General features: G+C 42.5%; 1 protein-coding gene across 2 annotated transcripts; it reads right to left on the reverse strand.

The window, feature by feature from the left end:
- Window positions 1-3,755: 3,755 nt before the first annotated feature.
- OGFRL1 (opioid growth factor receptor like 1) lies at window positions 3,756-20,994 on the reverse strand. Of its 2 annotated transcripts, none has more exons than XM_059941812.1 (7): window positions 20,692-20,994; window positions 16,201-16,287; window positions 15,966-16,044; window positions 13,145-13,223; window positions 12,989-13,055; window positions 12,739-12,884; window positions 3,756-8,166 (listed from the first exon to the last, which is right to left on the reverse strand). In XM_059941812.1, the coding sequence occupies exons 1-7, from the start codon at window positions 20,929-20,931 to the stop codon at window positions 7,500-7,502; spliced, it is 1,365 nt and encodes a 454-aa protein (XP_059797795.1). In that variant the 5' UTR covers window positions 20,932-20,994; the 3' UTR covers window positions 3,756-7,499. The 2 variants fall into 2 exon arrangements, with proteins under 2 accessions (XP_059797795.1, XP_059797794.1); XM_059941811.1 differs by having other exon boundaries at window positions 15,966-16,047.
- Window positions 20,995-25,874: the final 4,880 nt, after the last annotated feature.

Here is a 25,874-nt window from a genome sequence, read left to right on the forward strand (position 1 = left end):
GCTATTTTACGTTTGGTAGTGTATATATGTCCATGCCACTCTCTCACTTTGTCACAGCTTACCCTCCCCCTCCCCATATCCTCAAGTCCATTCTCTAGTAGGTCTGTGTCTTTATTCCCATCTTACCACTAGGTTCTTCATGACCTTTTTTTTTTTTTTTCCCTTAGATTCCATATATATGTGTTAGCATACTGTATTTGTTTTTCTCTTTCTTACTTCACTCTGTATGACAGACTCTAACTCCATCCACCTCACTACAAATAACTCAATTTCGTTTCTTTTTATGGCTGAGTAATATTCCATTGTATATATGTGCCACATCTTCTTTATCCATTCATCTGATGATGGGCAACCTAAGGAACGTGTTTTAAATCTCTTCTGCGAACTGTCTCCCGCATTATTTAGATTTTACATTCTTAAAGAAATGGAGACTCAGTCCTGCTTTTTTCACTCTACTGAGAATCTCCATCTTTTTAAGATCTTAGGTTGCCTTCTGACATTTGACCTTTGGGGAAAAGCAAACATCTCTATTTTCTGTTACCAGAACGTGTCCGTTCTTCCCTTAGGACGGTAATTGCTTGTGTGCGTTGCTCTCTCCCTAAACAGCCCAAAGGCTGAAGTTAAAATCATGCTTGCTCGCCACCATGGCTGTGGTTCGTTCCCTACCTCTCTCTGAGTTTCTCAATTATGCACAATGTGATTTCATTCCGACTCTTACTAGTTTGTTCTTGCTTCTTTCATACGCTCTTTTTCTGCCTCTATAGGTCAGCGCAGGCAAGCTCCAACGCGATGCTTTTCCTCACCTTCATCCCCACTGTGCTGTGGCATCTCGAGCAACTTCCTCAATTGCATCTCATAGCTGCATTTTTCTTAATCAAAAAATTGTTGTTAGAAGACTAGCTCTATTAAGTGAAAAAAAATCTGTCCTCTCCATGAGTTATTGTCACTCATCTATATTAAATATACTTTTAAAACTTTGCATTAGAGAAAAGTGAAAAAAAGAGAGAACAATAAACATCCAGGTATTTACACGTGTGATCTGCCCTCCAAAATCTCCCGACAAAAATAACTGCCTGTGTAAATAAGATTTCGCTCTTCAAAATACAATATTTATTTTAGCGGATAAAAAGGAAATAATGTTGATCTCATACCATAACCATAAAAAAAAGTCTAACCATAGAAAAACAGCAAAGTCATTTGTTCCAGCTCTTTAAAAATATTTTAATCATGCAAAATCAGCAGAACGCTAAAATGTTAAGGAAGATGAAGTGGCTTTTGGTCGTTTTACAGGATGTGTATTTGGCAATAGTTATTAAAAATAACACAACTCTAAATATATAGTCTCAGAAACGATATTTTTAAATACAGCAGTAAACAACAGACACTACTGCACTTTATACATTTTCTGGCATAACACTGCCATACAGTTACAGGATTATAAAATAAGTGTTTCATAGTACCATACAGACCCAGAAACTGGTTACAGCTTCTACCACATACACATGGTATTGGTGTGCACAGACGTGCACAGCGTTCTGTAATTCATCCTGCAGGAGATGACAGAGCACGGAGAAGGCCCACGGCTGCTGGAGAGTCAGCGCTCATGTAGGAAGGAAAGCACACATCTTTCTAAGAACCTACCCATTTTCCTGAAATACTCAAAATACAAAGGACACAATAGTTTCCCACTTGAAATGATGACTGGACCCAGTTAGCCGTCTATCTTCTTAGGTAACACGGAAGAAGAGTGGACAGCTCACTTGGGAAACAAGGAAACAACCTTCTTATAAAAAGGACAGAGAACAAAACGCTTGTCAAACCCTTGCTCTGGTTTGTTGCTCTTAACTGTGGGGCCACACGAGGAAGACGCCATCGCTCTCGCTGGCGTGGGGCATACAGTCACATCGTTAGGAACAGCCTAGCGCAGGACCTCCTTCCCGTCTCTGCGGCCACTGCCTCCACTTAACTTCCTGTCAGTAGAACCAGGGGCAGAGGAATTAAGCCTGGTGGCGGATCATGTGGTTATTTCTCTCAGTCTGTGAAAGGTTTCCATCTACTGTGGAGTAAGCGGAATCCAGGCTGCAAATGAGAGCATGAATGGGATTGCTTTCCGTTCACACCAGTCCAGATCTCTCTGGCACAGATAACACGGAGCACGTTCCCACCGTAAAGCTTTTGCAGATCGTCCTCATCTATTCCTCATTCCAGTAAATTCTGGCACTCCACAAACCTACAGTCAGTTACATCTTTATTTCTATCGTGAGTTTCTAGTTACTGTTTCTAATTTTTTGTTTCGATTGTTATTTTCCTCTTCTCCACATGAAACTAAACCCACCAGCACTGAAAAAGGTGTTCATTTGACCAATGAGTGCAGACCTTGGACACTTCTTAGGACCAAAGCTTATTACACAACTAATCTCTCTAGTTAATGTAACTGTTCCATAAACTCTATTATAATTTAAAAACAAAAATATGATACACTTTATAGCTTCAACATAGTTTTCATATTAAAATATATACGGTTTCTGATTTTTCTAAAAAAGCTCTCTCAGCATAACAAGTGAGCACTGGTGCCTTTTCCCTTTCACTTCGTCTTTACACTGTATCATTTTATGGAGAATTTTATATACAGACCTCTGAAAGAACAACCCCAAATAATTTTTGATTGAAGATCAGAAGTTTTGAACTGGGGAGGGGGGTAGGCAGTACTGGTATTTCAATGTTTCCCGAGATAGAAAGATTCAGCTGTAATTTACATAGCAGGTGCCCAACTGCTCACAATTTCCTAAACAGCCACAAAATGGTGACGAATGAATTATAACAGGTATTTTATGAAAATTGATACCCAGTGAAATTGTGCATGAAGTCCAAGGTGGCCCACCTTCCTCAGAAGACAGCGATCACGGGGCCCGACACCCTCGTCAACCAGGGGAGGCTCCGGAGACCCCTCCTCCACTGGAGAGGATGCAGCCCAGTGTACGTGCCCCTTCACCAAGACGCCCGCTCTGGTTCTCAGCCGCCTCCCCATCTCTGAACTCAACCTCCCGGCAGAGTTTGGGCCATAAAACGAAGCAGTCAATTGTATCCTCCACATGAACAATTTAATTCAAGGAAACAAACATATTAAGAAGTTATTTCCCACAAGTAACTAAAACAATAAACTTCTCAACAGATGAGGGAAAAAGCAGAAGATGACAAAAGACATTCTCTCTAATCTAGGGAAAAAGCAAGAACAGTACATGTTTCTAATAAAACTACAGCATAAGAGTCCAAATTAATTTCAGATTCCTCCAACTATCTACTGGAATTAAACTTTTAAATCATTTCTCTAATAGAATTCCATTCTCTACATCCCTCTGTATCTAAAAGCAAAAGTAAAACACAGATTAATATTACCTGTAGTAACTGAGAGATGTTTACAATGAAAATTACAGGGTGTAGCAAAATTAGGCAGAAGCATAAATAAATGTAACAATGAAGTTAATCTTTCTGCTGTAAGATCTTGCTTACTTCTTCCCTCAAATGTAACACATTTTTGAACATTGTGGCTAGTACACTTCCTTTTGAACTGATGCTATTGATACAAATGGAAATGTCTCCAAAATGAAAAAGCACGAAAGTAACTTTCATTAAATTAACTGATCTTCACAGTTTGGAATGTTTCTTATGGCAAGATTTTATAATGGAGTAAAAATTTAAACTTCTGAATGAAAAGCATTCACATTAGTTAAGGCACATCTGGACACCTCCAGGCATTCATATTTATAACTATATTATTATATTATTAACTTCAGTAATAAGGAGTTTCTAAAACATGGTCTGTCTCCAAGCACAGTCTGCTGGGTGGGCTGGAACAGGCAAAAAGGCAGGGTGTACTCACTGTTACGCTAGAGATTACTCACAAATCTGCTCATGGAATAAACACTAAAGAACTCTAAATTGAAAGAAGTCAACCCTTTGTACACCCCTAATTTTCCAGATCCTACTGACCCAGGCCATCATTTTCTACAACTGCACCTACATTTGAAATGATTCTTGCTTGTCTAACTTCAGCCTACCTTACACTTAATGGATATTCCCCAAAGGAAAAAAAAATGGGAACTTTTTAAGTGGGAAACAAAATCGAAATCTTCAAAACTACTCCTATAACAAAGAGTCCCCACTCACCCCAAATAAACTTGAGAGACCCACAAATGCAATTACAATCAAGCAAGATCAAGAACGCCCTTCTTTTCTCAGGTTAGAAAATAAAGCTTTTAGAAGAGCCTCAATTATAGAACGACAAAAAAAAACTGGCCTGATTTAGTTACTCAGTAGATTATACACTCAACCATAACTCTACTATAAACTTGGGAAATTTAACTTTAAACAATTAAACAAATATTCTCTCTCCATCAGTTCAACCAATTTTTGACAAATTGATAAGGAAGTTTACTTTCTAAAATGATTTTTTAGAGAGTAACTCAAACGTAATACTGTACTACAATATTTTTCCTTTTTCACCAGAGCATTCCTTCTGTCAGGTTAAAGTGTAAAAACTAGAAACAATGTTGGTAATTTTTAAACATAATCTTTATATTTTTAATACTTAGCAAAAAATCTTAGAACTTCTCTGGTAACTCCAGAGTCATAAGTTTTGTTTTCTCCTTGAAACTGAAAAATGTTGTTTCTCAAAACTAAAATCCAAAATAAAACTATACCAAATAATTTTTGAACTGAGAACTGGACCTGACTTAGAGAAAGCAGACATATTTTCAGTTCTGTCATGATTCTTTTCAGCTTCTTATGAGATTGAGCATGAGAATGTATAATGGTACAATACTCTTAAGGTTATAAACATTTTCTCTACAGAAATATATCTTGTCATTATATATCACTTTACAGTATTTCAAAATATTTTCACATATATCGTCTTCTTTGGGATATGAAAGCACAAAATATTAGAAATATATTAGACTAACCAAGCGGTATAACATCTATTTGCGTGAAATGCAAATTAGTATTTTATCAATAGCCAATACAGTCATTTATCAATATCCTCACAGTCATGGTACAACGATAAAGTCTATATATTCACAAAAATTCAATAAAGTTTCTAGTTATTTGGCCATGCTCCACTGCGTTTTTATAACAGCTTCTTAGTAAGTTTCTGCAAGCACATGGTAGTTTTTAAAAATACAAGACATCACAGTCAAACCCAGAGGGTTGTTTCATGTCGTTAACACACACACCTAAAGACACACCTATAGATCTTATTTTAAAACTATTGAATGTACAGAGTATTCTTAACAGAAAAAAACTCTAGACGTTCATAATTTTTATCTGCAAAAGGAATGCCATCCTCTCATTTGTTTCCACTGAAGAATTCTCTCATAAGTGATTTACAGATTAAACGTAGGAATCATACTGTTTCACGTGAGTATGCATTTCAAAACAACATGGTAGAAAAAGGCCACTGTTTTAAGTGGAAGCCAGGCAGTTTTCCCTTGAGACTAAATATTCTCAAATTAAACAGCACAATCTAATCAAATCCCTAATTAGGAATATGCTAAAAGTTAAATTATTGAATGAAACATTTTTACTTCTAAGGGTTCTGATATACTACTAGTTTCTAAGTGATTCAGATGATATCCATTTATTTTAGTATCTGTCCACTTAATATTTTAATATCTGGTCACAAAATTTTAACATTATGCACTTAGAAAGTGGTGTGAACACTTTATCATGTATGCAAAATGGGTAAGGTATTTCAAATGAATCATATTCCTACAATTCAGCCCAATGTGACAACCTACTCTCATGCCCTAAGATGTAAAACTGTTTATTGAGCTCGATGGGGCCATTAGAGGGTCCATGTAAAAAAAAAAGAAATTGAAATGCAAAAGCAGAATTGTTTCCCCAAATCCTAATGCTCACCTCACAAAACAGTAGATAGCAAAAACTGTCATATTATGAGAAATGATAGTGAGAAAATATTCTATATTTATTGGAATACAATATATAACACGAGCGTTACTCACATTCATATAAAATAAGTCAGATTTGAGCAACAGTGATGTTTCACGTAAACTTCAAGGCAATGAAACCCTTCTAAAGCATACTACTTGTGTGTTTATTTTCTAGAAACCCTCTGCTAAAAATCCTCTGATCTATAAAGGTAAAAGAAGATGACATAATGTGATTTAAAAATAGGACACAGTAAAAATTCTCTGAGGGTTAAAGTGAACAGAACTTCCCTTAAGAGCCTAAGAAACACAAAAAAGCCAATTCCTTTCTAAATGAAATGAAGTGAAAAAAATTTTTTTCTGTGAATTGCTTTCACTATATTTGTACGTATGCTCTGAAGTTCTCACCACAGTGTTTGATTGTTTTCGAATGTGTAATAATTAGTAATAATAGTATAAGCAAGAAAGTTATTTGCTCTTACCCAATATTAACACATCAGTGCTTACTAAAACTGAATATATGGGATGTCCAGTCTGTTCTCAATTTCGAGCTTTTACAACTTAGAGATGCAGCAGATTGTATTTTTTCTAAAGATATACTGTGGACTAAGCCATATTAATGTCATAGTCTGCATAACACTGAGATATTCATGGTTTTAGGGACCACTGCCTTGTTGCCAGTGCCAGATGCATGCCTTTTGAAAACGAATAATTTCCTTTCTTATTTTTTAATTCTTTAGTCATTTGCATTCAGAAACAAGCACCAAATTTGTACAGAACAGCCATAGAAGGCAAAATTCTCTTCTTGGACTTTTGCATCAGAATTTGTTTTTAAGCACTTAACACAGAAAACCATTTTTATTATTTTAAACAACGCAAATTCTTGAAATAATACAGCTGACAGTCCCCTCTATGCCACATAAATGTCACTGTAGTAGATCATCCGAATGTACACTAGAAATGCACGTGCCAGCCGACACAGGTGGCCAGTGAGGGAGAGAATGGAGAGGGGAAGAGGAAAAACAGCAGGACCGACAAACGGGGAGGGGCCAGTATATCTCCCCAAGAACATCCATCCCACTTACCAGAAACTAAAAATAAGCATGCTGAGGTGCTGTAATGAAAAAACTCCCAATTTCTTGTGAATACATCTGAGAAGACCAAATTCTTTCTCACAGCTTAAAAAAAAAAGGAATCCATAAATCGGGCAAAGGGGTGGCAACCTAACGAAATTATCCTCTTGATTTTCTTCATGTAGAGTGGAGTCTCTCCAAAGAATTTATTTGCTATATCGAAGACTACATGATTGTTTCCAGATACATTGAAAATAATTTAAAAGTAATTGTCGTGTACAGGATTCGAAAACTCACATCCCCAAAGTGTCACGGAATACATTCATTAATTGGGTCCTGTCTTCAGACTTCTGGTTAAATATTAAATTCATTCTCATCCAAAATCAAAACCAAGTGACAACTAACTGCTTACAACAGAGATCGCCAACAGCCGGCTACCCTCCGAAACGTGGCCTCACGGGTTTGTGGGCTTCCTGATAATTCACTGTAATAGTGCGTCATCGTGGGAACCTGTCTCTCCAGGACTTTCACAGTCTCTGTTATGGTTTTCCCCCTCTTCATCTTTTTCAGAGGGAGACGCACCCTCCTTTTTCTCCAGGGCATGAGCAATTGTCTCTTCTGGTTGAGGACTGGAATTTTCGGCATCACCCTCTCTCTCTGGGTCTCCTGGCCTGGCAGCCTCACTGCCGGCCTCTGAGCTGGGCCAGTCTGTCTCTTCCCCCAGCTCCCTAGGTGCCACTTTTTTGTCTTCGGCAGCTTTGCTATTTACACGCACAGCTGCAGAGGGATTTTTGGAGTCCTTGGGTTTTTTGTGCATAGACGTCTGGCTGGGATGCCCCGAGGTGGGCGGGGCGGGGGTCTTCGGGGCTTTGCTGCCCTCAGGCTGTTCCCTCCTGGGTGGTCCCCAGATAAAATTCTCCGAGGGCGTGTAATGTTTCTGGGCGAACCGCAGGAGTCTTCTCCTTTCCCTTCTGTCTCTAATTGTGTACACGAAATACTCCAGTGCGCTCTGTTTAATATTGGGGATGGTATTTTCCACAAGAGCCTCATGAAGAATAAATTTTACAAGAGGAGATTTAAAACTTTCATATCCAAGCTCGCCGAGGCTTTTCAGAATACGAGTGATCCTTAAATAGTTGTGCTGAGACCTGGAAGAGGATTGAATACAACGAAGGAGGAAAATTAGGTGGCGGAAAACTGGGGAATAAAAACCACTGGGAAACTACTTTTGATGGAAGCGTAAGCTGTGAAAACATGCCTTGTAATGACTTTGCTAAAAGTCGTAGTAGACACCGCTAAGAAGAATAAAACAGAAGATGTGAAACCCCTGTACCTCAGTGTAATGCCAATCTATGTAAAACTCCAACGCATAAAATAAATTCTTTTTCCTTTAGTTCTTCGTACTTGAAAAACATTTAGATTTTAAATGCATTCCCACGTATGTCGAATTGCTGTTTGTTTGTTAAATACACTGAGGATGACTATCTACTACACAAATGTATCGTACCTGTCACAGGTAAACAGCGCTGAGCATTGGTTACCAGCCGAATGTACGACTTACAGGGTCAGAGGGCCAGCAGAACCCGCCATATCAACCAACTCAGAAGGAAAGAGCAGAAACCATTCTACCTTGCTAGAACAATTCTGACAAAGGAGGCAAAACTAACTTATTTAGCAGAGCAAAGAGTGTAGGCTTTGGAGTCAGAACTGAATTCACACCCTAGCTGTGCCATCAACAGCTATGTGAAATCATGGCACCTCTAAGGCTCAAGTACCCTCATCTGTAACGTGGGGAAAAGGGCCCACACCTCACTGCACTTGTAAGCATTGAATTAGCTGACATATATGCAGAGCATGTGGAACTCAATAAATATCAGATACTATTTAACATCAATATAATTATCGGTATTGGTATTATTCAGATTTGGTACTAAGGACTACCATATGTGTACTTATCCCAACTTAATCACCTCATTCTCTTCCATCTGTGGTCTCTCTCTCGCCTCCTCTTTCCCTATCACAGAATTTAAAATTTTGCTTCTAATGGCATTGACTGCAAAGACTCCTCTTTCCCCAGATTGCACTAACATCTTTCTTTTTTTGTCCCAAAACTAAAGCCATTAGCAGATGAAAGCTTTCCAAACCTATTTTGTCACAATTCATAATCTTGCCCCCACACCTCACTTAGCCCAAGAGTTGCTTTATTACAAATACCTGGCTGCATCCTAAGGGAACCTTCAGGTCCATGTATTAATCACGTGTGTCATCAACAGCCCAGGTTAGTTACTCACCCAATTGCACCACTTATTCCTCACTTCCCCAAACCTGTCTATACCTCAGACACTGAACTTTAGACAAGCATCGCATACACCTGCCTTGGTTTCCACAAGTGCTTGGTATTCACTTAGGAATAACTAGCAACTTATTTGGGAAGCATGGAGAAGGATACTGAATTATTTGAGGGATGGAAGGGTGTCGTTCCATAGCCTTATATTGTAAAAGGAGAGTTAGTTTGGACAAAACTAAACCCTTAATGATGTGGGCTCACCAGACACTGGAAATGACAAGTCCAGCAGTTTTCATTATCTCCAACCTTCTGGATGCTTACCAAAATAGTGTTCTCTTACTATTCAACTCTTTGAAGGCCAAAGGGTACAACATAGCACAGATACATTTCAGTTTTATGAATCTGTATTTGTTAATAGTTAGGAAGTACCAGTCTTTTGAGACAATACAAATTTGAGTGAAGTTAAGACAATGTCTTTATCAGCAAGACTGATCCAATGTAGAGTTTGCATACTCTAAAAACTTGGTGGTAAAATCCCAACATCTGCTTCATAGGTCTATGAGAAAGAGAGATATGGAAAAGCGGAAGAATGTTTTCCTTTAAAAATCCCAAAGAAGAGTTATATGACACAACAAAATTTACTATATTTGCAAGCAGCTCAGTTTCACATATCCAATCCAGGATGAATGACCAAGATAAAATTTCTGTGCACACTTATCTGTATCAACACGTTCTCCAATTAAAAAGTTTACATAACAGTAGAAAAGGACAAACACTTGGGTTAAAGAGAATGAAGATCAGGATTATAGAACAAAATCATACAAGAAAGAAATCGGGTGTTTCAGTATGATTTGAAATAAATGTCACAAAGAAATACAAAAAAACCCCCCACTCTCCTAGAGTTGTGAGTAGACTTTGGGGTCACGTAGCAGATAAAAGAGAGAAGCTGGGCTTCCAGACAGCGGTAAGGGCAGTAAGAAGGGCTGAAGCTGTCAGGAAGAGTAGGTTAGCGAGGAAAGGACACACAAAAGCCAAGAACCGGGAGACAGAAAGTAAAAGTGAGAGGGGATTCCAGGGTCTAAAATACAGCTCTGTAATCCAAGGTGATTACAAATAAAATTGGAAATCCGTCTTAGTGGTTGGTCTATATATCTGCACTCTCGTGTTTGAAAATGTTTTACCTCTTTTAGTCATGGTCACTTGTTCACTAAACTTTATTTCACTTGATTTTCATTCAATATTTTTTATCCGCTGGGCTACTATAAATGTATTGAGTTCCCTGCTTACTGTGAAAAACTCAAGATGTCATACAGATTAAAACACAAATAAAAGCTGTAAGCAATACCCACGGAAAGGAAAAATGATGGTGGAAAGAAAGGGAGCAGGATGGGGCGGTAAGGGTCAGGTTCCCCTCCCCATCCCAAGCTAGGAGATCATTCAACGAAAGCCTTCAGAAGGGCGGTTTCCAGCTACTAATTTGAGGATCTGACAATAAAACCCCAAGGAGGATTTAGGCAGACAAACCTGTTTTGTTCATCATTATTCATTCAACAAACAGTTACTAAGTATGATTGCTATTCCGACCAAAACAAAACCAGGTGGAGATTCTCTAAAACGATAGTCGTGGGTACACGGAAGATGAGATGCTACCAGATCCTCTTCAAAGGCTGCCTTCTGCCGTCCTTCATGTCAACAGGCTACTTGCACACAGCTTTCTGTGACAGTCTCACATAAGTGCTTAGAAACTCTGTCCAGAGATAGCTACCTGCATTGCTTAGGCAGAGGCGTATATACTTCTGCTATAAGTGCTCTACAGAAATCAAAGTGAACTTGAGTTATGAGTTAATGGGTCTTCTAGTCAAGATCATAAAGCTTTATGCCCATATCCTGCGTGTTTTAGTGCAAGCTACCATTTTAACAGCGTTGATTATAACTAATAAAGTAAATGGAAGGCTTAAACATTAATATTGTACTCATACTCATTTTACCCAAGCAAGATAAAAGTTCTAGGAAAACACAAAAAATTTAGTTAATCAATGCAAAAAATTCTGTTTGGGGCAAAGAAAAATTTCTTAGGTTAGTTTTAATTTTGTTTTTCTCTTAGTACTTGCCCAGTTCAGCAAATTACCATGTGCTAAAAATGTTTAAAGTTGGTTTTATAGTCCAGTGCTCATAAGTCACCCTATAATTAAAAAGAAAAAGGGCTTCCTTGGTGGTGCAGTGGTTAAGAATCCGCCTGCCAATGCAGGAGACACAGGTTCGAGCCCTGGTCCAGGAAGATCCCACATGACGCGGAGCAACTAACCCCGTGTGCCACAACTCCTGAGCCTGCGCTCTAGAGCCCGTGAGCCACAACTACTGAGCCTGCTCCGCAACAAGAGAAGCCACCGCAATGAGAAGCCCGCACACCGCAACGAAGAGTAGCCCCTGCTCACCGCAACTAGAGAAAGGCCGCGTGCAGCAACGAAGACCCAACTCAGCCAAAAATAAATAAATAAATAAATAATTAATTAATTAAAAAAGAAGAAAAAGCCAGTTTGCATGCAAAGAAAATAATAATAATAAAAAAAGAAACTTTGGGCATAAGTGTTAATGAAAGTTATAAATATCCAAGCAAAAGAATATAGCAAATCAATTCCAAATAAACTGGTAAAACTTTCTTCCAGGTGTTTGGCTTTATTAACCAAAAATGGGCTTCTGCGTTTTTTTTTTTGTTTGTTTTGTTTTTTTTTAATATTTATTTATTTATTTGGCTGCACCGGGTCTTAGTTGCGGCACATGGGATCTTTAGTTGCGGCACGCCAACTCTTAGTTGCAGCATGTGGGATCTAGTTCCCTGACCAGGGATCGAACCCAGTCCCCCGGAATTGGGAGTGCAGAGTCTTAGCCACTGGACCACCAGGGAAGTCCCTGGGCTTCTGGTTTTGACCTAAATGGCGAAGATTCTAATTTTCCCTCTTTCTTAGTAAAATGTACGCGTACCTGTCAGTCTTATGAAATGACTTCTATATGTCATAGGCTTAATTCATGGATTTAATCTAAGCAGGCACTGTGCCTGAGGTGCATACTGAGCTACCAGAATCTCACAGCCTCGGGGAGGGGTCTGGACAAGTGTCACAAACAACAACCGTAGAGGCCGAGCAACGTGGTGTAAAGAGGGAGCGAGGCCACACTTGGCTGGGGGCAGCGCAGATGCTTCAGGAAGAAACAGCTCTGAAGCCGAGCAGCCGCGTTTCTACCTGGAATGTCATTCCTTTTTGGCTGCTGCTTTGTTTTGCTTTAGAATATAGACCAGGAGTAAAATGCATTTCAGACGAGCTTTTGAATTCAAATTCCCGAGTCCATCTGTTGCTTGTTCTATGAGCCATAGAGAGAATTCCAACCCGGGGAAAACACCACGCCAGCCCGGGTCGCTCTGCAGGGCTTTACTTACTCGTTCAGGTGCTGAAACCTTTCCTGCCAGTTAACAGCCCGAGCAACATTTCCAGTTTTATCTATCAGTTTTATTCCAAAAAATTCCAACATCATTTTATAAGCCAAGAGGAATCTTCTAATTGCCTCTTTTGTTTTCTTGAATTCCTAATGAAAAAAGAAAAGTCAGCTGGGTGACTCGGACTTACCAGGGCCATCAAATGGCAATATTATTTGGCTAATTCACACCAAATGAAATGAGCTTGCCTTACCTCAATTTCATACGTAGTTAGTTCTTTAGCATAAAAGTTCAAGCCTTGTTCTCTCAGAGGGAAAAGCCTACGTTTTAGAAAAATAATATTTTTATATTAATGTTGCCTGGGAGACACATATGATGAAACAGGTGCAAGAGAGAGCACACGACTGACCATTGGATGTAGGTGTGGCTGTATTCCAGCTTCTCGTAATCTCCTTTCCACTTACTGAGGACTTCTTCAATGTAAACACCTAAAGAGTAAAGATTTAGAACACGAACCAGACGTGTAAAACATTGTTGGAGGCATTTTAAGACTGAATCGCTTAAGCCTTATGTTAAAACTTAACAACAGCACACGACAACAATGCTTTTGTAAGATGAATACCCTGTGCCATATACTCTGTTACGTAATAAGCCTAATTCTAAAAAAAATTTATGGCACCTCAGATCGGAGAAAGCGCTATCAGACAGTTACTCTAAAGCAGAGGCTGGCAACCTATGGCCTGCCATCTGTTTTATAAATAAAGCTTTATTGGAACACAGCCAGGCACATCCATTCACGTATTTTCTATCATAACAGGGGAGTTGAGTAGTTGCAACAGAGATTGCATGGCCCGCAAAGCTGAGGATATTTACTCTCTGGCTCTGTACAGAGAAAGTTGGCCAACCCCTGCCCTGGAGGGCCATAGAGTTCTTGAAATACTAGATCAAATAAAAATGAAATGTATGCCAGGCAAAAAGAAAGAAAGGAGACAAAGATGGGAAGAAGGGAAAGGAGAGAAGCAGGGAAAAGAAGGAAAGGGAGGAGAGAAAAGGGAAAGGAAATGGTGGTGAGCGCCTCCTAGCGGCGGGGGCCGGGATTACACAGGGTGTAGCTAGCCCGCTGAATCCACCCAGCACTGTCTCAAACCAGCCTCACCAGCCCCGCTTTACTACTGAGGACGTGGTGTGATTTGCTCAGTCACACACTAACAAAACCAGGAGTAGAACACAGGTCTTTCTGGTTCTGAAACGTAAGCCCTCTTCTTCACCACATCCAGTTCTTCTCCTATAAGAACTTATCACAGCAAAATCCCCTGCTTCCCAAATCTGTCTAGTCACAACTGACTGTGCGGCCATTTAGTCAATTTTATAGGAAAAGACACTACAACCTAATATCTTTCTAAACATAACTCATCTCGTTCTCGTTTCCTCCAGAGATCACCAGTTTGTACTAGAGGTCCACACTCACGGTTTTTGGTAAAAGCCTGTTTTTTAATCATCAGCATGTTGAAGCCATTTACCTCCATAATTTCCCATTTGTTTCCCCTTCTATCTACCCCTCCTCCTACTTAATAAGTAACATACATCGTTGCAGGCTTGTGCTTACTGGCAAGCGTGGGGTGTGTGTGTGTGTGTGTGTGTGTGTGTTCACACATACTGGGAAGGAAAGTGAGAGTTGATGTAATTTATATAATAAACTAGAATAACATTTTTCGTGACCTTAGCTAAAACTTCTGACCTCCACCAGTCTTATAAGATTTCCAAATAACTTTTGTGATAAAGATTACAAAAAATTAATGCATTGCTTTAAGTTATTGCTCTAAATTACCACCTCAAAAATAAATTCACTGTTAGAAACATAAAAATAAGTGAGTTAAATACTGTCATTATCTCTACGTTCAATGTTTTTAATATTGTGAAGGCATTCCTTTGGGAAAATTTTTTTAAATTCACATCAGAGTCAAATTAGCTATCTATCATTGCATTTCTTCAAAAGGTTTTCTTACTCCAGGCCCTAAAAAGCTAACTAATTTAATTAATACTATTTCAATTAGTAAATAAAGCAGTACCTTTCTACCGTTAGTCAATACAACAGGGCATTTTTATCTAGAGGGCTCCTTCCAAAACAGGGCAGACTTCTGGGACACCAGAAATCAACTAAAGATAAGGGGATCTGGCCATTGCAGCAAAGTTCTTACATCCTAATTTCCAACTGGCGCGTCTGCCACTGCACAAATATAGGGAATTCCTTAGATATTCTTCAGCCAGTTAGTCCATCAAAGAATGCAAGGTCCTGCCACTCGGAGAGCTTTGCAATCCATGACCCTCGCTCCCTGACTCACACTGCTGGGGATTTGGCTGGGTTTCCACTGAGAGTAAAGGGCAGCAGCCAGGGCCATCTGGTCACCTCACAGAGATAAGGGCTCTACAGACGGGGAGAAGCCAGCTTTCTGGTTTGACCTGGATAAAATGAGGATGCCCACCACGAACCACGGCCTGGTGCCTGGGTGAATCGTGCATATCACCACGGAGACTGCACCCTCTCACTAAAGGTTTAGGAAAGATCCTGGGAGGGCAACTGTAGCGTGTGGAGGAGGGCCAGTATATCTGACAGAGTTGCGTGGAGATCTACAGTGTCTGCAGTTCCCTCCCTGGGATGTTGGAACACTGAACTGGGGCTGCTCTAGTTCCCTGACCTTGAATCTGAAAATCGACGGGAAAAATTATTCTAACAGAAAAACCACCTTTCAATTATGTTCCAAAGATTTTCCGGGTTTTGGCACACTGAAAAGAACACTGAACTCTGGAGCCCAGATCCAAGTCTATGATCAAGTCTATGATCAAGTTGGTCATCAAGACCCAGCAACTTCATCTTTAAAATGAGGAAACTGAATTTGATCTCCCCTATGGTTCCTTAATAAACTAATATTCTATGGTTCTCAAAATCTCCTCTTTTCCTCTCACAAAAATGGCCCCCACTACCTTTCAGATAGTAGTTGCCACTGTAAACAGGTGGTGGGAAGGATTGCTAATCCTCAAGTTACTCCCTCAGAATCCGCTGAGCAGATGCTTACAGCTCAAGGGTCTAGGACTCTGGGGACACAGTGGACGGCAGGGCAGAGTCAAGCCAGTCAATGAACAATGAATGCACTGACCATGGAATGAACAAAGAATGACAAGCGGTACTACTATTTAAAGCTTGCTTTTTACCAAGGTAGCAGATTACTCACCATCAGGCTTAAATGGAATTTTATTCTTATAAAAACGAAGATTGCTCAAGTCATTTTGATATCGGATATCTTTGAAGTTCTGCTAAAGGAAAAAATAAATCAATCTCCAGCATATGGACATATAAAAAAAGGCACAAGGACCTTCCTTGCACATTTGCTCACTGGCACCACAAAGTAACAAAGACAGAAGGGAAATATTTTACATTTTAGAAAAAAAAAATATCTATAGTCTTACTGGGTACTGGTGTCGGTATTTGTACAAATCCCTCGCAGCATAAAAACTTCTCTTTGGTTTGGCAGATACTTCAGTGGAATCAGCCCCCTAAAATAAAAAATGAAATTCCATTTACATGTTGAAGCAAGATAATTTCACCAAGAAGTTTCCAGAACAAACTTAAAATAATGACCATCCATAAAGAAAGCCTGAGAAGTGTCAAGATGTCCAGATAAATGAAGATATTATAAATGTCCTATTAATAATGCTTACTAGCAACACTTGTTGGCATTCTCGTTTCCTGAGTTGAAGCCAATAACATTTGTCCTAAGGTGTTTCACTAAATAAAAAACTTTATTATTCACCAAAAGCCTATAGAGGCCAAATGTTATGGATTGGTATCCATTAGAAACCTTAAAACCTTAGAATTCTTAAAATGAATTCAAGACCTATATTTTACCAGAGGTTACACAAGTGATTCTTTGACCAAACTTATTTTAGAATACTTTACATAACACTAAAAAGAAGTGTTAAGATAATAAATCAATTCCTCAAAGAAAACTGTCATTAGTTTTGCAATGTTTAGCTGTACTTGGAAGTCAAGTAATATTAATGCAAGGAAAGGGGGCTTTTAACACAAACTAAATAGCTTTCTAAATTCCACCCTTTACAGCACCATAACAGGTACACAAAGGTATGAATAACCTTCCATTAATTCAGTGATAATACAATGTGATGAAAGCTAGCAAATTTCAAATATATACACACAAAGCAATAAAAGCTCTCAATTGGAATGAACTTCACATTACATTGTAGAAACTTACATGTGGTAGTTTACTCACACTATTTAAATTCTAAACAAAACTCCCAGCCCCATGACATAATTTTGAAAATATAAGATACAGGTCAATATAATCAGTTCGCATTCCCTAACTCCATGTGTCAATACTATTATAATGTCCAGGAACGTGTTTTGGGTCCAGTGTCACATAGAAGGGCAACAAGACTGGTGACAATGATGAAACAGATGACAAAGTTTAGGTCTGAATATTCATTAAGAGCTCTGCCCCTACCCTTTTCTCCTCAGCCCCCGCCCCCATCTGTGCTGACAGACTGGCACCCTCTAAGCAGTCCTCACACGTTTCTGAAGTGGCGTGATTCTCACTATTACTACAAGTACAGAGATACTTACCAGACTCGCTGGTGTTTTAACACGGGCTACTCTGTCACATTATGTAAGCAAGGCAAAGCTTACGTTCTGGTCCTTGCCACACGTGTCAAAATAGCTCTGCCTAGCAGGTTTCTGAATCTATTTAGCCTGAGCTACAACCCCATGACTCATCATCCGACATGTGTATAGAAAGCACTTTTCCATGTACAAAGCACATATATTATTTCCTTTGATTCTTATAACACACCTGGCAGGCAGTTAGGAGTGCTTCCATCTTAGAAACAAGGTAACCCTGGCTCGGAGAATTTCACCGACACCCAGAGCCCAGCGACAGTGGGAGAATGAGAACCGCAGGCTCTGGGCTCCAAGTCTAACTAATTAGGTTTGAATCAGTTTCAGCTCCACCAAATGCAATGGGTCATTATAGAGACCGTGGTGTAATGTCAACGGCCCAAAACTGGGAGTCAGGATACTTGGGCTGAGTCTTCCCTCTGCTGCTGCTTTGTGAGGCTTTTAACTGAATCCTAGTTTGATCCTCTTTGAAATAAGAATGACTCACACCCTACCTATTTCCCAGGATTATCACGGGAACGCCCACTTCCTCCGTCCTCTAAATGTGCCAACCTGCCGGCAGGGTCCCTGCTCCCCCCCACTTCCCGCTCCTTTGGTCTCTCTATCCCACCCACTTTCACCTGCTCAGTCACTGATTTTGTTCCTTAACATATTATTCCTAGTTCCTGTGTCACCAAAATGTCCCTGTCTTCTGGGTCATTTCCTTCAGCAAACATGCTGTGGTATCTCTCATCTTAAAGCAAACATACACAAATTGGAACTGATCCAAACCCCATCTCAATGACAGATCCACAGCTCTGCTCCCTTTTACAGTAAAGCCTCACCGGAGAGCTGCCCAGAGTCGCTGTCTGTCTCCTCTCCTCCCATTTACCACCCCAACCGGGCTTTCAAACTCCGCATTCCATCCAAACGACTCTTGTGAATGTCACCTAACAAACTTCCATCTTACTGAGCATCCCGCTTGGTGCTCAACTCAGGCAACCTCCCAGCAGCATGGGGTCAGCTGACCCCTCTCCTTCCTGAAAGACTGTCACATGCCACACCTGCCCTGGTTTCCTTCCCATCTCATCGATCGCCCCTGGTCAGCCTCATCTTTGGCTCCTCCTCCTCACGTGCTCTCAGTGGAGGAGTGCCCAGGGCTTGACCACATTTCTCACGCTCCTTGATGACCCCATTATCTTCCCAGGACTTTAAATACCTCCACTCTTACATGCTGATGACTCCAGTTCTGGACTGAGGCTCCACGTGTAATTAACTACTCACCAACTCCACTTGGATGTCTCATTAGGTATTAAACCCAAGAGCATTCCTGACTTAACCTCGGATGCTGCTTTCTCCCTAGACTTCCCCATCTCAGTTAATGGCACTGTCGTTTGTCAACTATTCACTTGGACTAGGAATACAGCAATGGAGCTGGTAAGAAGTAGTCAGTCTGGGATAGACTTTAAAGGTAGCTCCAGTAGTTCCTGCAAATGACTGTGGGGAGTAGGGAACAGATGAGGTGGACAGTCAAAAGCAGCAGTAAAAAGTAGAAGTGGGCTTCCCTGGTGGCGCAGTGGTTAAGAATCCGCCTGCCAACAACGCAGGGGACACGGGTTCAAGCCCTGGTCTGGGAAGATCCCACATGCCACGGAGCAACTGGGCCCGTGAGCCACAACTACTGAGCCTGCGCGTCTGGAGCCTGTGCTCCGCAACAAGAGAGGCCGCGATAGTGAGAGGCCCGCGCACCGCGATGAAGAGTGGCCCCCGCTCGCCGCAACTAGAGAAAGCCCTCGCACAGAAACGAAGACCCAACACAGCCAAAAATAAATAAATAAATAAATAAAATCTGAGCGTTGTGTTTCTAAAAAAAAAAAAAAGTAGAAGTTACATGGTGATACTGAGAAGAAAAATTAATCATTAAAGGGGAAAAGGAAGGGTTGGTGCCATTTACCATTTACTGGGGTTGCAATTAACTGATTGAAACATTAATTATAAAACTGTCTTATATAGATGGACCAGGTTAGTTGGACTGAATCTGAGCGGGTGTTTTTTGACATCCCAAACGTCTTCAGAAGGTTTCTTCATTTGGAGACAAGTGGAAGAGAAAAACACTGGAATACAGTGTCTCATACTTCCCTGAGGTTGAGTTCGCAAGGCAAGATGACCCAGTAGCAAGGGGCAGAGTTACATTCACGACTCCAGCAGGTCAGAAGTTCTGATGCTGGTGACAGGCATACTTGGGTTTACACCTCCCTCTCCCTGGATGATCTTGGGCAAGCTTCTCCTAAGCCTCAGTTTTCTCTAAAGTGGGGACTCAAAACAGGAACTCCCACCGTACCCCACCCCTGAAACTGCAGTTGATGGAACTGACCTGGATAGCATAGAGCCTGCACTAAGACTGTTTCCTGCTGACCCCAAAAGAGATGATCGTCAACATGTAGAAGGCAGCCTTCCTATAAAATATACCGCTGATTCCTCTCCTCGAGCCAAGAGACCGTGGTTACATCAGATTTGGGGCTCCACTTCCCACCCTCATCCCCCCATGGCTGATGGGAAGGAGGGCCCGACCCGGGACCACCAGCCTGTCAGAGCTCCGCCAGGCGCACTTCTTCAGAGGCTTGGCCATGCAGCTCCTCCTTTTGGAAGTTTTCTGGATTATTTTCAGGCCATCAGAGGTTAAAAGGGATATTTATCTCCTCACTAACCTCTCCTCCGAATTGTAGTGGGCAAATGACTTAAGCACAGCTGGATCAACAAGTCTTCCGGGTGAAACAGGATTTTTGAAGCGTGCCCTGAACTCCTGGGTTGGAAGGCCTGACTTGGAAGAGGAACCCTGATGTTTTAAAGTCGGATGGGGACACCCCCCGTAGGGAGACTACTCGCTGCTCCATCGCAGTCCCACCTCATTCCGGGTTTTTTGTTTGTTTGTTTGTTTTTTACCAATAACACGCACTAGACGGGTTTTCACAATCCTCTGTTCGGAGGCAGGTTCCTCCCACCCCGCCTTCCATCACCCGTCTGCGGAGGCAGAGAAGACACCCCTCCAAGTTGGGTTCTGCCCGGAGGGACCGCCTCGTCGTGCCCGCGCTCAGGCCCCAGGCCGGCAGCGGACGGCCCCGGGCGACCTCCGCTCGCAGGCCTGGGTCCCGGGGCAGCGGGACGGCGGGGGGAGGACGAGCCGCCCCGCTCAGCCCCCGCCCAGGCCCCGCGCGCGGGGGTCGCCCGGGGCCGCCCCCTTCCCGGCGGCGTCCCCCCCATCCCGGCCCGAGGCCCCCGCGGCCGCGTACCTGCTCGGCGCCCGCCGCCTCGGCGTCCCGGTCGGGCGCGGGGCTGGCGCGGGGCCGGCCGCCGGCTCGCTCCGGGGGCTCCGGGGGCTCCGGGGGCTGAGCGGGCTCCCGCCCCGGGCCCTCGCCGCCGCCCGGCCCCGGTTCCTCGGGCTCGGGCTCCGAGTCCGTCTGCCAGGTGGAGTCGCAGTCCTCCACGGTGGTGGGCTCGCGCACGCCGACCCCGCCGAGCAGGTTGCCCATCGGAGAGGCGGGCGCGGGCGGGCGCGGGGCTCCGGGCTCCGGCTGCGGCGGCGCTAGGGCCCGGGCAGGGCCGCGGCCAGGGCGCTGGGCGGCACCTCGGCGCCCAGCCCGCTCCGCCTGCGCGCGGCGAGCGGCGGGCGCAGGGCGGGGAGGAGCCCGCGGCCCCGGGACCGCCGCCCGCGCCCGAGCCCGCCCATCGCTCCCGCCTCCTTGGCCCCGCGCGCCGCGCCCGCAGCTCTGCCCCCCGGAAGGCCCGCCTCCCTCGGCCTCGGACGTGCCCGGGGGGCGGATCGGGGTCCGAGGCGGCGTCGCCGTCTGCGGGCGAGTCCCGTCCACATCCCGCCCCCTCTCCCGGCTGGTCCGGGAGGAAGACGGATTGGCCGCGGCAGAAGACAAAACTGGTGGTGATCGGGCAGCACATCAATAGAAACCCCGAGGTACCGAGACTGCATCTGGGCAGCCATCCGGAGTCCCCGCGGACCACAAAGTCAAAGCTGTCTGCTACCTCATCCGAGGAGCAAAAGCAGCAATAACCATCAGACTTTCACCTGCATCCGGGGACGGTTTCACTAACACCCACTCCGCATCTGTGCTCGGAGGAAAAACTCAGAATCCTCGGCCCCTTGGTCTGTCCTGTAAATGGAAGGACAGCAGGGGAAAACGTGTTTTAGAAGTACCTAAAGGTGAAACAGCACGATGGAACAAGTGACTCCTGTCAACTTTGCATTATGGCGTTCCGGCTAGAGGAGGCCACGCCTGCACGTGCGGAGTCCGGCGCGTGCTCAGCTCACATCTACAGACTGGGGGCTGAGTAGACAGGTTCGACGTACACGTCTAAAGCTTCTTTCTGAATGTTTCGTGGTGAAATAGGAGACCGCAACAAGGACGATGGGCTGTTTCTAGGGCGAGGATAGGTTAACAGGATGCCCATTCCACAGGTAAATCAGGACTACCCGTCTTCAAGCACTATGGCTGTGGCTCTGCCCCTAATCAGTTTCTGCCCTTGGACAGGTCACACAGCTACTTTAAACCTAAATTTACTATCAAACAGGACCCGATTTTCTCTTCCACGTCCCTTCCAGCCCTGACTTACTATGATCCACGAATGATCTAAAACTAATAAGTAACAGACACACAAATAGACCTGACACACACAAAAGACTTGCTGGTCATAACGGCTTAGTGAAGAAAACATGGGGCAGGAGTAGGCCACACGAATCTAGCTGGTCCCATCTGGGAGTTTCGAGTCATCATCCAATGGCAGAGGACCAGAACACGTTGCAGAAGTAAATGCTGTCCGTCTAGCCGTAAGTATCCCAGAAAAGAAAGTCTAGTGATAGCTGCTGTGCCCGGGTGCTCCTGGTCTGGCTGTGTGTAGATTACAATTGGCCTCATGTTCTTTGCTTACCTCCCCTTGAGAGGTACAGTCTAACTCCCTACCCTTTGAATCAAGGCTGACCACAGTGGCTTGCTTTGGAAAACAGACTGTGGAGGATTTTCCAGAATATCTGGAATTTGCAAGGTAAAGCTATAAGGAATCTTGCCTCCTCTCCTGAGGTCTCGGAAACCTACTATTGTGTAGCCCTGAGCTGCCATATAAGAAGTTTCACTCCCCGGAGACTGAGGGAAAGGCCACTGTGTCTGTCTTTTGGTCGCCAGTCCCAGCGAGGTCCTGCCTTCCAGCATCACCTGCTGCATCCTGCTGGGTTTTATTGGATACTCCAGACCAGCCCATCTGCCCGCTAATATCTCTCAGTGACCTCCACTGTTGCCATACGGAACAAAGGAGCCACCCAGCAGAGCCCTGCTCAAATTCCTGACCCTCAAAATAGAGAAAACAATAAAATGGCTACTGTTTTAAGTCACTAAATTTTGCAGTAGTTACACAAACGATGGCACAATGAAAAATGTCTGTGAAAGCCTACATGTATTTGTACATATAACTGCTGCAATTGAATCTTTACCTTTTCCACCACCTTTTGGCAAATGTATCAGTTTTTATAGGGCAATAGATTTTGTGCCAAGTTGTGCAATATAGTTTCTAAAGAATATAATTTTACATGAAGTATTACCAAAAACCTTAAGTAGTGATCTTTAAAAGTAAGTTTGGAGCAATAATGGATCACATTGTGTCCAATCTATGTTAAGAAAGTTAATTCTGGAGGTCTCTCCTCTCCAGGTTCTGTATAGGAGTTACCCTACCGGAAAACCTAAATGTCTTCATTATCCCTACCTTTGAGAGTATTTAACATTCCCGCATTGACACTAAAGAAGTATGTCTTTGCTTCAAATAAAAAACCCAACACTTAGGGCCATGCACATATTAATTTATCAATACATATTAACTCTAATCATTATTCACCAGTATATCTTCAAAGAATATTGAACTCAGCAATTAAATAGATATACATGGAACGAGGAGAAACTACTATCATAATGGCCTATTACAAAGTATAACTTCTGACTCCTGTACCCAGAATCTACCCTAAGCTCTCCAGATACTATAGCCATGCTCCAGTGTAACTGTTTCAACCTTGTCATGGTTTCAACCATGTCCTTGAAGGGTGAGGCCATTGTCAGTTGGACCTGGTACTTCAGGAACTAAACTTTTTTGGCTAGAATCCAAGATACATGTGACATAAATTTTTTTATAGTGAATTGTGTTTTAGGGACTTTAAGAAAGAAGGTTTATTGTTATAGAATTTCCTTTGAGAGCCTTTCATATAAAAGGAAACGGTAGATCAAAGGCCATTTTTATCCAACCTCAGGAGTTAACTTCTCAGTAGCTCCCGGGAATTTTAGACCCATGGAGGAAAAAAAAAAATATGTTATAAAAAAAAAATCACCCTCTTTTATCAAAAGCAGCTCTATTTCCATTACTTCCGAGGGGACACTTTTTGTTTTATCGTTTTGTATTAAGAGGAAAAGTGTAGGGAGTAGATAAATGACATCCTCAACAGAAGTGGGGAGTCAGAGCTGCCCTGGCGGTGTCCGTCACGTGTCCTCTGCAGCCCTTTCCAGGCCACTGGAGTATTTGGCTAAAACCCCAAGTATGAACGTACCGTATTCAAGGAAACTAAGAAGCAAATGATTCTAAGATGCATCTTATTCCAGAGATATTTAAATGTGAAAAACTGTACGTTCTACAATTCATGCAGTATGGCGGTTTGCTACAAGAGAGGTTTAACATTTTTAAAGGACTCATTTATTTCTAAGAAATAGTTTACAATTCGGAGGCCAACTCTAGATGCGTATCCAATACTGAGTATTTTCACAGCTTAAAGCCCTTTTTCCCAATCGCACAAAAATTATTAATAAAGCAAAGGTAAAATGTTCATAGAATTTATGAGTGTTGAATTAGTGGATAATGAGATATCAGTGGATGTAAGCTGAAATTAATGTGATAAGAATTTGGTAATAAATCATCATTTGCATAACTAAACAAATAAATTCAGCCTGTAGACTAAAAATAGAGCCATGTTTAAATTTAAAAAGTAATAACATTTGTTCAATAACAATGTTTGGAGTCCTTAGTTGAACAATTCAGCAGCGTTTAGACCCATACTTTGGGTTTTGATTTAAGATGCTGTGCTGAAAATAGAAACTGAAAAGATCTTTTCTAGCCACACTTTAAGCAAAACATTCAAAATTTTTAAAGAAAATTAGTATAAAAGCTATTAAATATAGGAATTTTGACATCAATCAAAAATGGAAAAGAAATGTTGCCTATCACCTCCAAAGTTATTACTTATTTTCCATGAATAAAAATAGATATGTATCCCCACCTTCCCTTTTTCCAATTATTACCATTAAGTATTTGTTATTATTTTATATAATTCTTGTTTGTGGCCCTTTAAACTTATCACTTAAAAGCATTACAGTAACTGAATAAGAAGTGGATATGTAAACACATTCTGGACTTTTCCCCAGCTCAGAAGGGTGCTTGTTATTAAATCTACAGCCAAGGAAAATGTGATTCTTGTACATTCCTCCAGTCTTCCTCAGAGTTTCTGCCCTTCTCATTTACAGTTACTCTTAAACTTGTGAAAAGACTCCCCGAGGCATGTTGTAGGAATGGATCTCTTCCACGCTTCTCAGAGCACAGGTGCCCCTATGAGGACACATCAGAACCAGCAGACGTGCTGTCACTGAGCCCAGGGACATGCCACAAAGGATGCAGAGAGACCCAAAGGCAAGCATTCGGAGCTCTAGCCCAGGACTTGATGGCGCCTCAATATAGCAGAGGAAACGAGTCTTGCTTCTGCCCAAAGACAAGTATAGACTGGCTAAGCCTTAACCAACCCCGGACTCTGGTCTGGCCTTCCATGAGATGGCTGTGCCGTTTGGGAGGTAAAAGCGTCATTTCTCATAGACTGTCAGCAACTCCACTGGGAGAGAACTTGGGCCTGGGTGTTGGTGGCAAGGCACACTCCATCCAGATGGCCATCTCTTCACAGAGAGGCACCGTCCTATTTGGCAACAACTGTTTCTTCCAGGCTTCAGAGCTCACAACCACCTTTAGATGAATGCCAAGGAATAGCTTCGTCTCAGTCTGAAACTTTGTTTTCTGATGGCTAATCATCTATTCTACCCAGTTTCCGATATAGCTCTAATGATCCTCATTTCTTGATATTCGTGCCCTTGCAAAGTCCCTTCCCACACTGGATGAGGACTGGCCCTGTGTGGGCAATAAAATATGGCGGACGGGATAGCGTGTGACTCCTGAGGCTAGGTCACAAGAGGCATTGGGGCTTCCACCTTGATCTGGATCGCTTGCTCTGGGGGAAGCCAGCCACCATGTCCTAAGGATGCTCAAGCAGCCCTATGGAGAGGCCCACAAGGAGAGGAACAGAGACCCAGCCAAGAGGCAGCACAGACACGTCGCCATATGAGTGAGCCACTTGGACGTGGGTCGTCCAGCCCAGCCATGCCTTCAGATTCCT

This window comes from Balaenoptera ricei, chromosome 12 (genome assembly GCF_028023285.1).
Source record: "Balaenoptera ricei isolate mBalRic1 chromosome 12, mBalRic1.hap2, whole genome shotgun sequence".
NCBI classification, from domain to species: Eukaryota; Metazoa; Chordata; class Mammalia; order Artiodactyla; family Balaenopteridae; genus Balaenoptera; species Balaenoptera ricei.

Coding starts and splice junctions, on each gene's coding strand:
- OGFRL1 (XM_059941811.1), bottom strand. CDS start 20,931: ATGGGCAACCTGCTCGGCGGGGTCGGCGTGCGCGAGCCCACCACCGTG. Junction 16,288..20,691: donor AGGCGGCGGGCGCCGAGCAG/GTACGCGGCCGC, acceptor TTTTTATTTTAG/GGGGCTGATTCCACTGAAGT. Junction 16,048..16,200: donor AATACCGACACCAGTACCCA/GTAAGACTATAG, acceptor TTTTTCCTTTAG/CAGAACTTCAAAGATATCCG.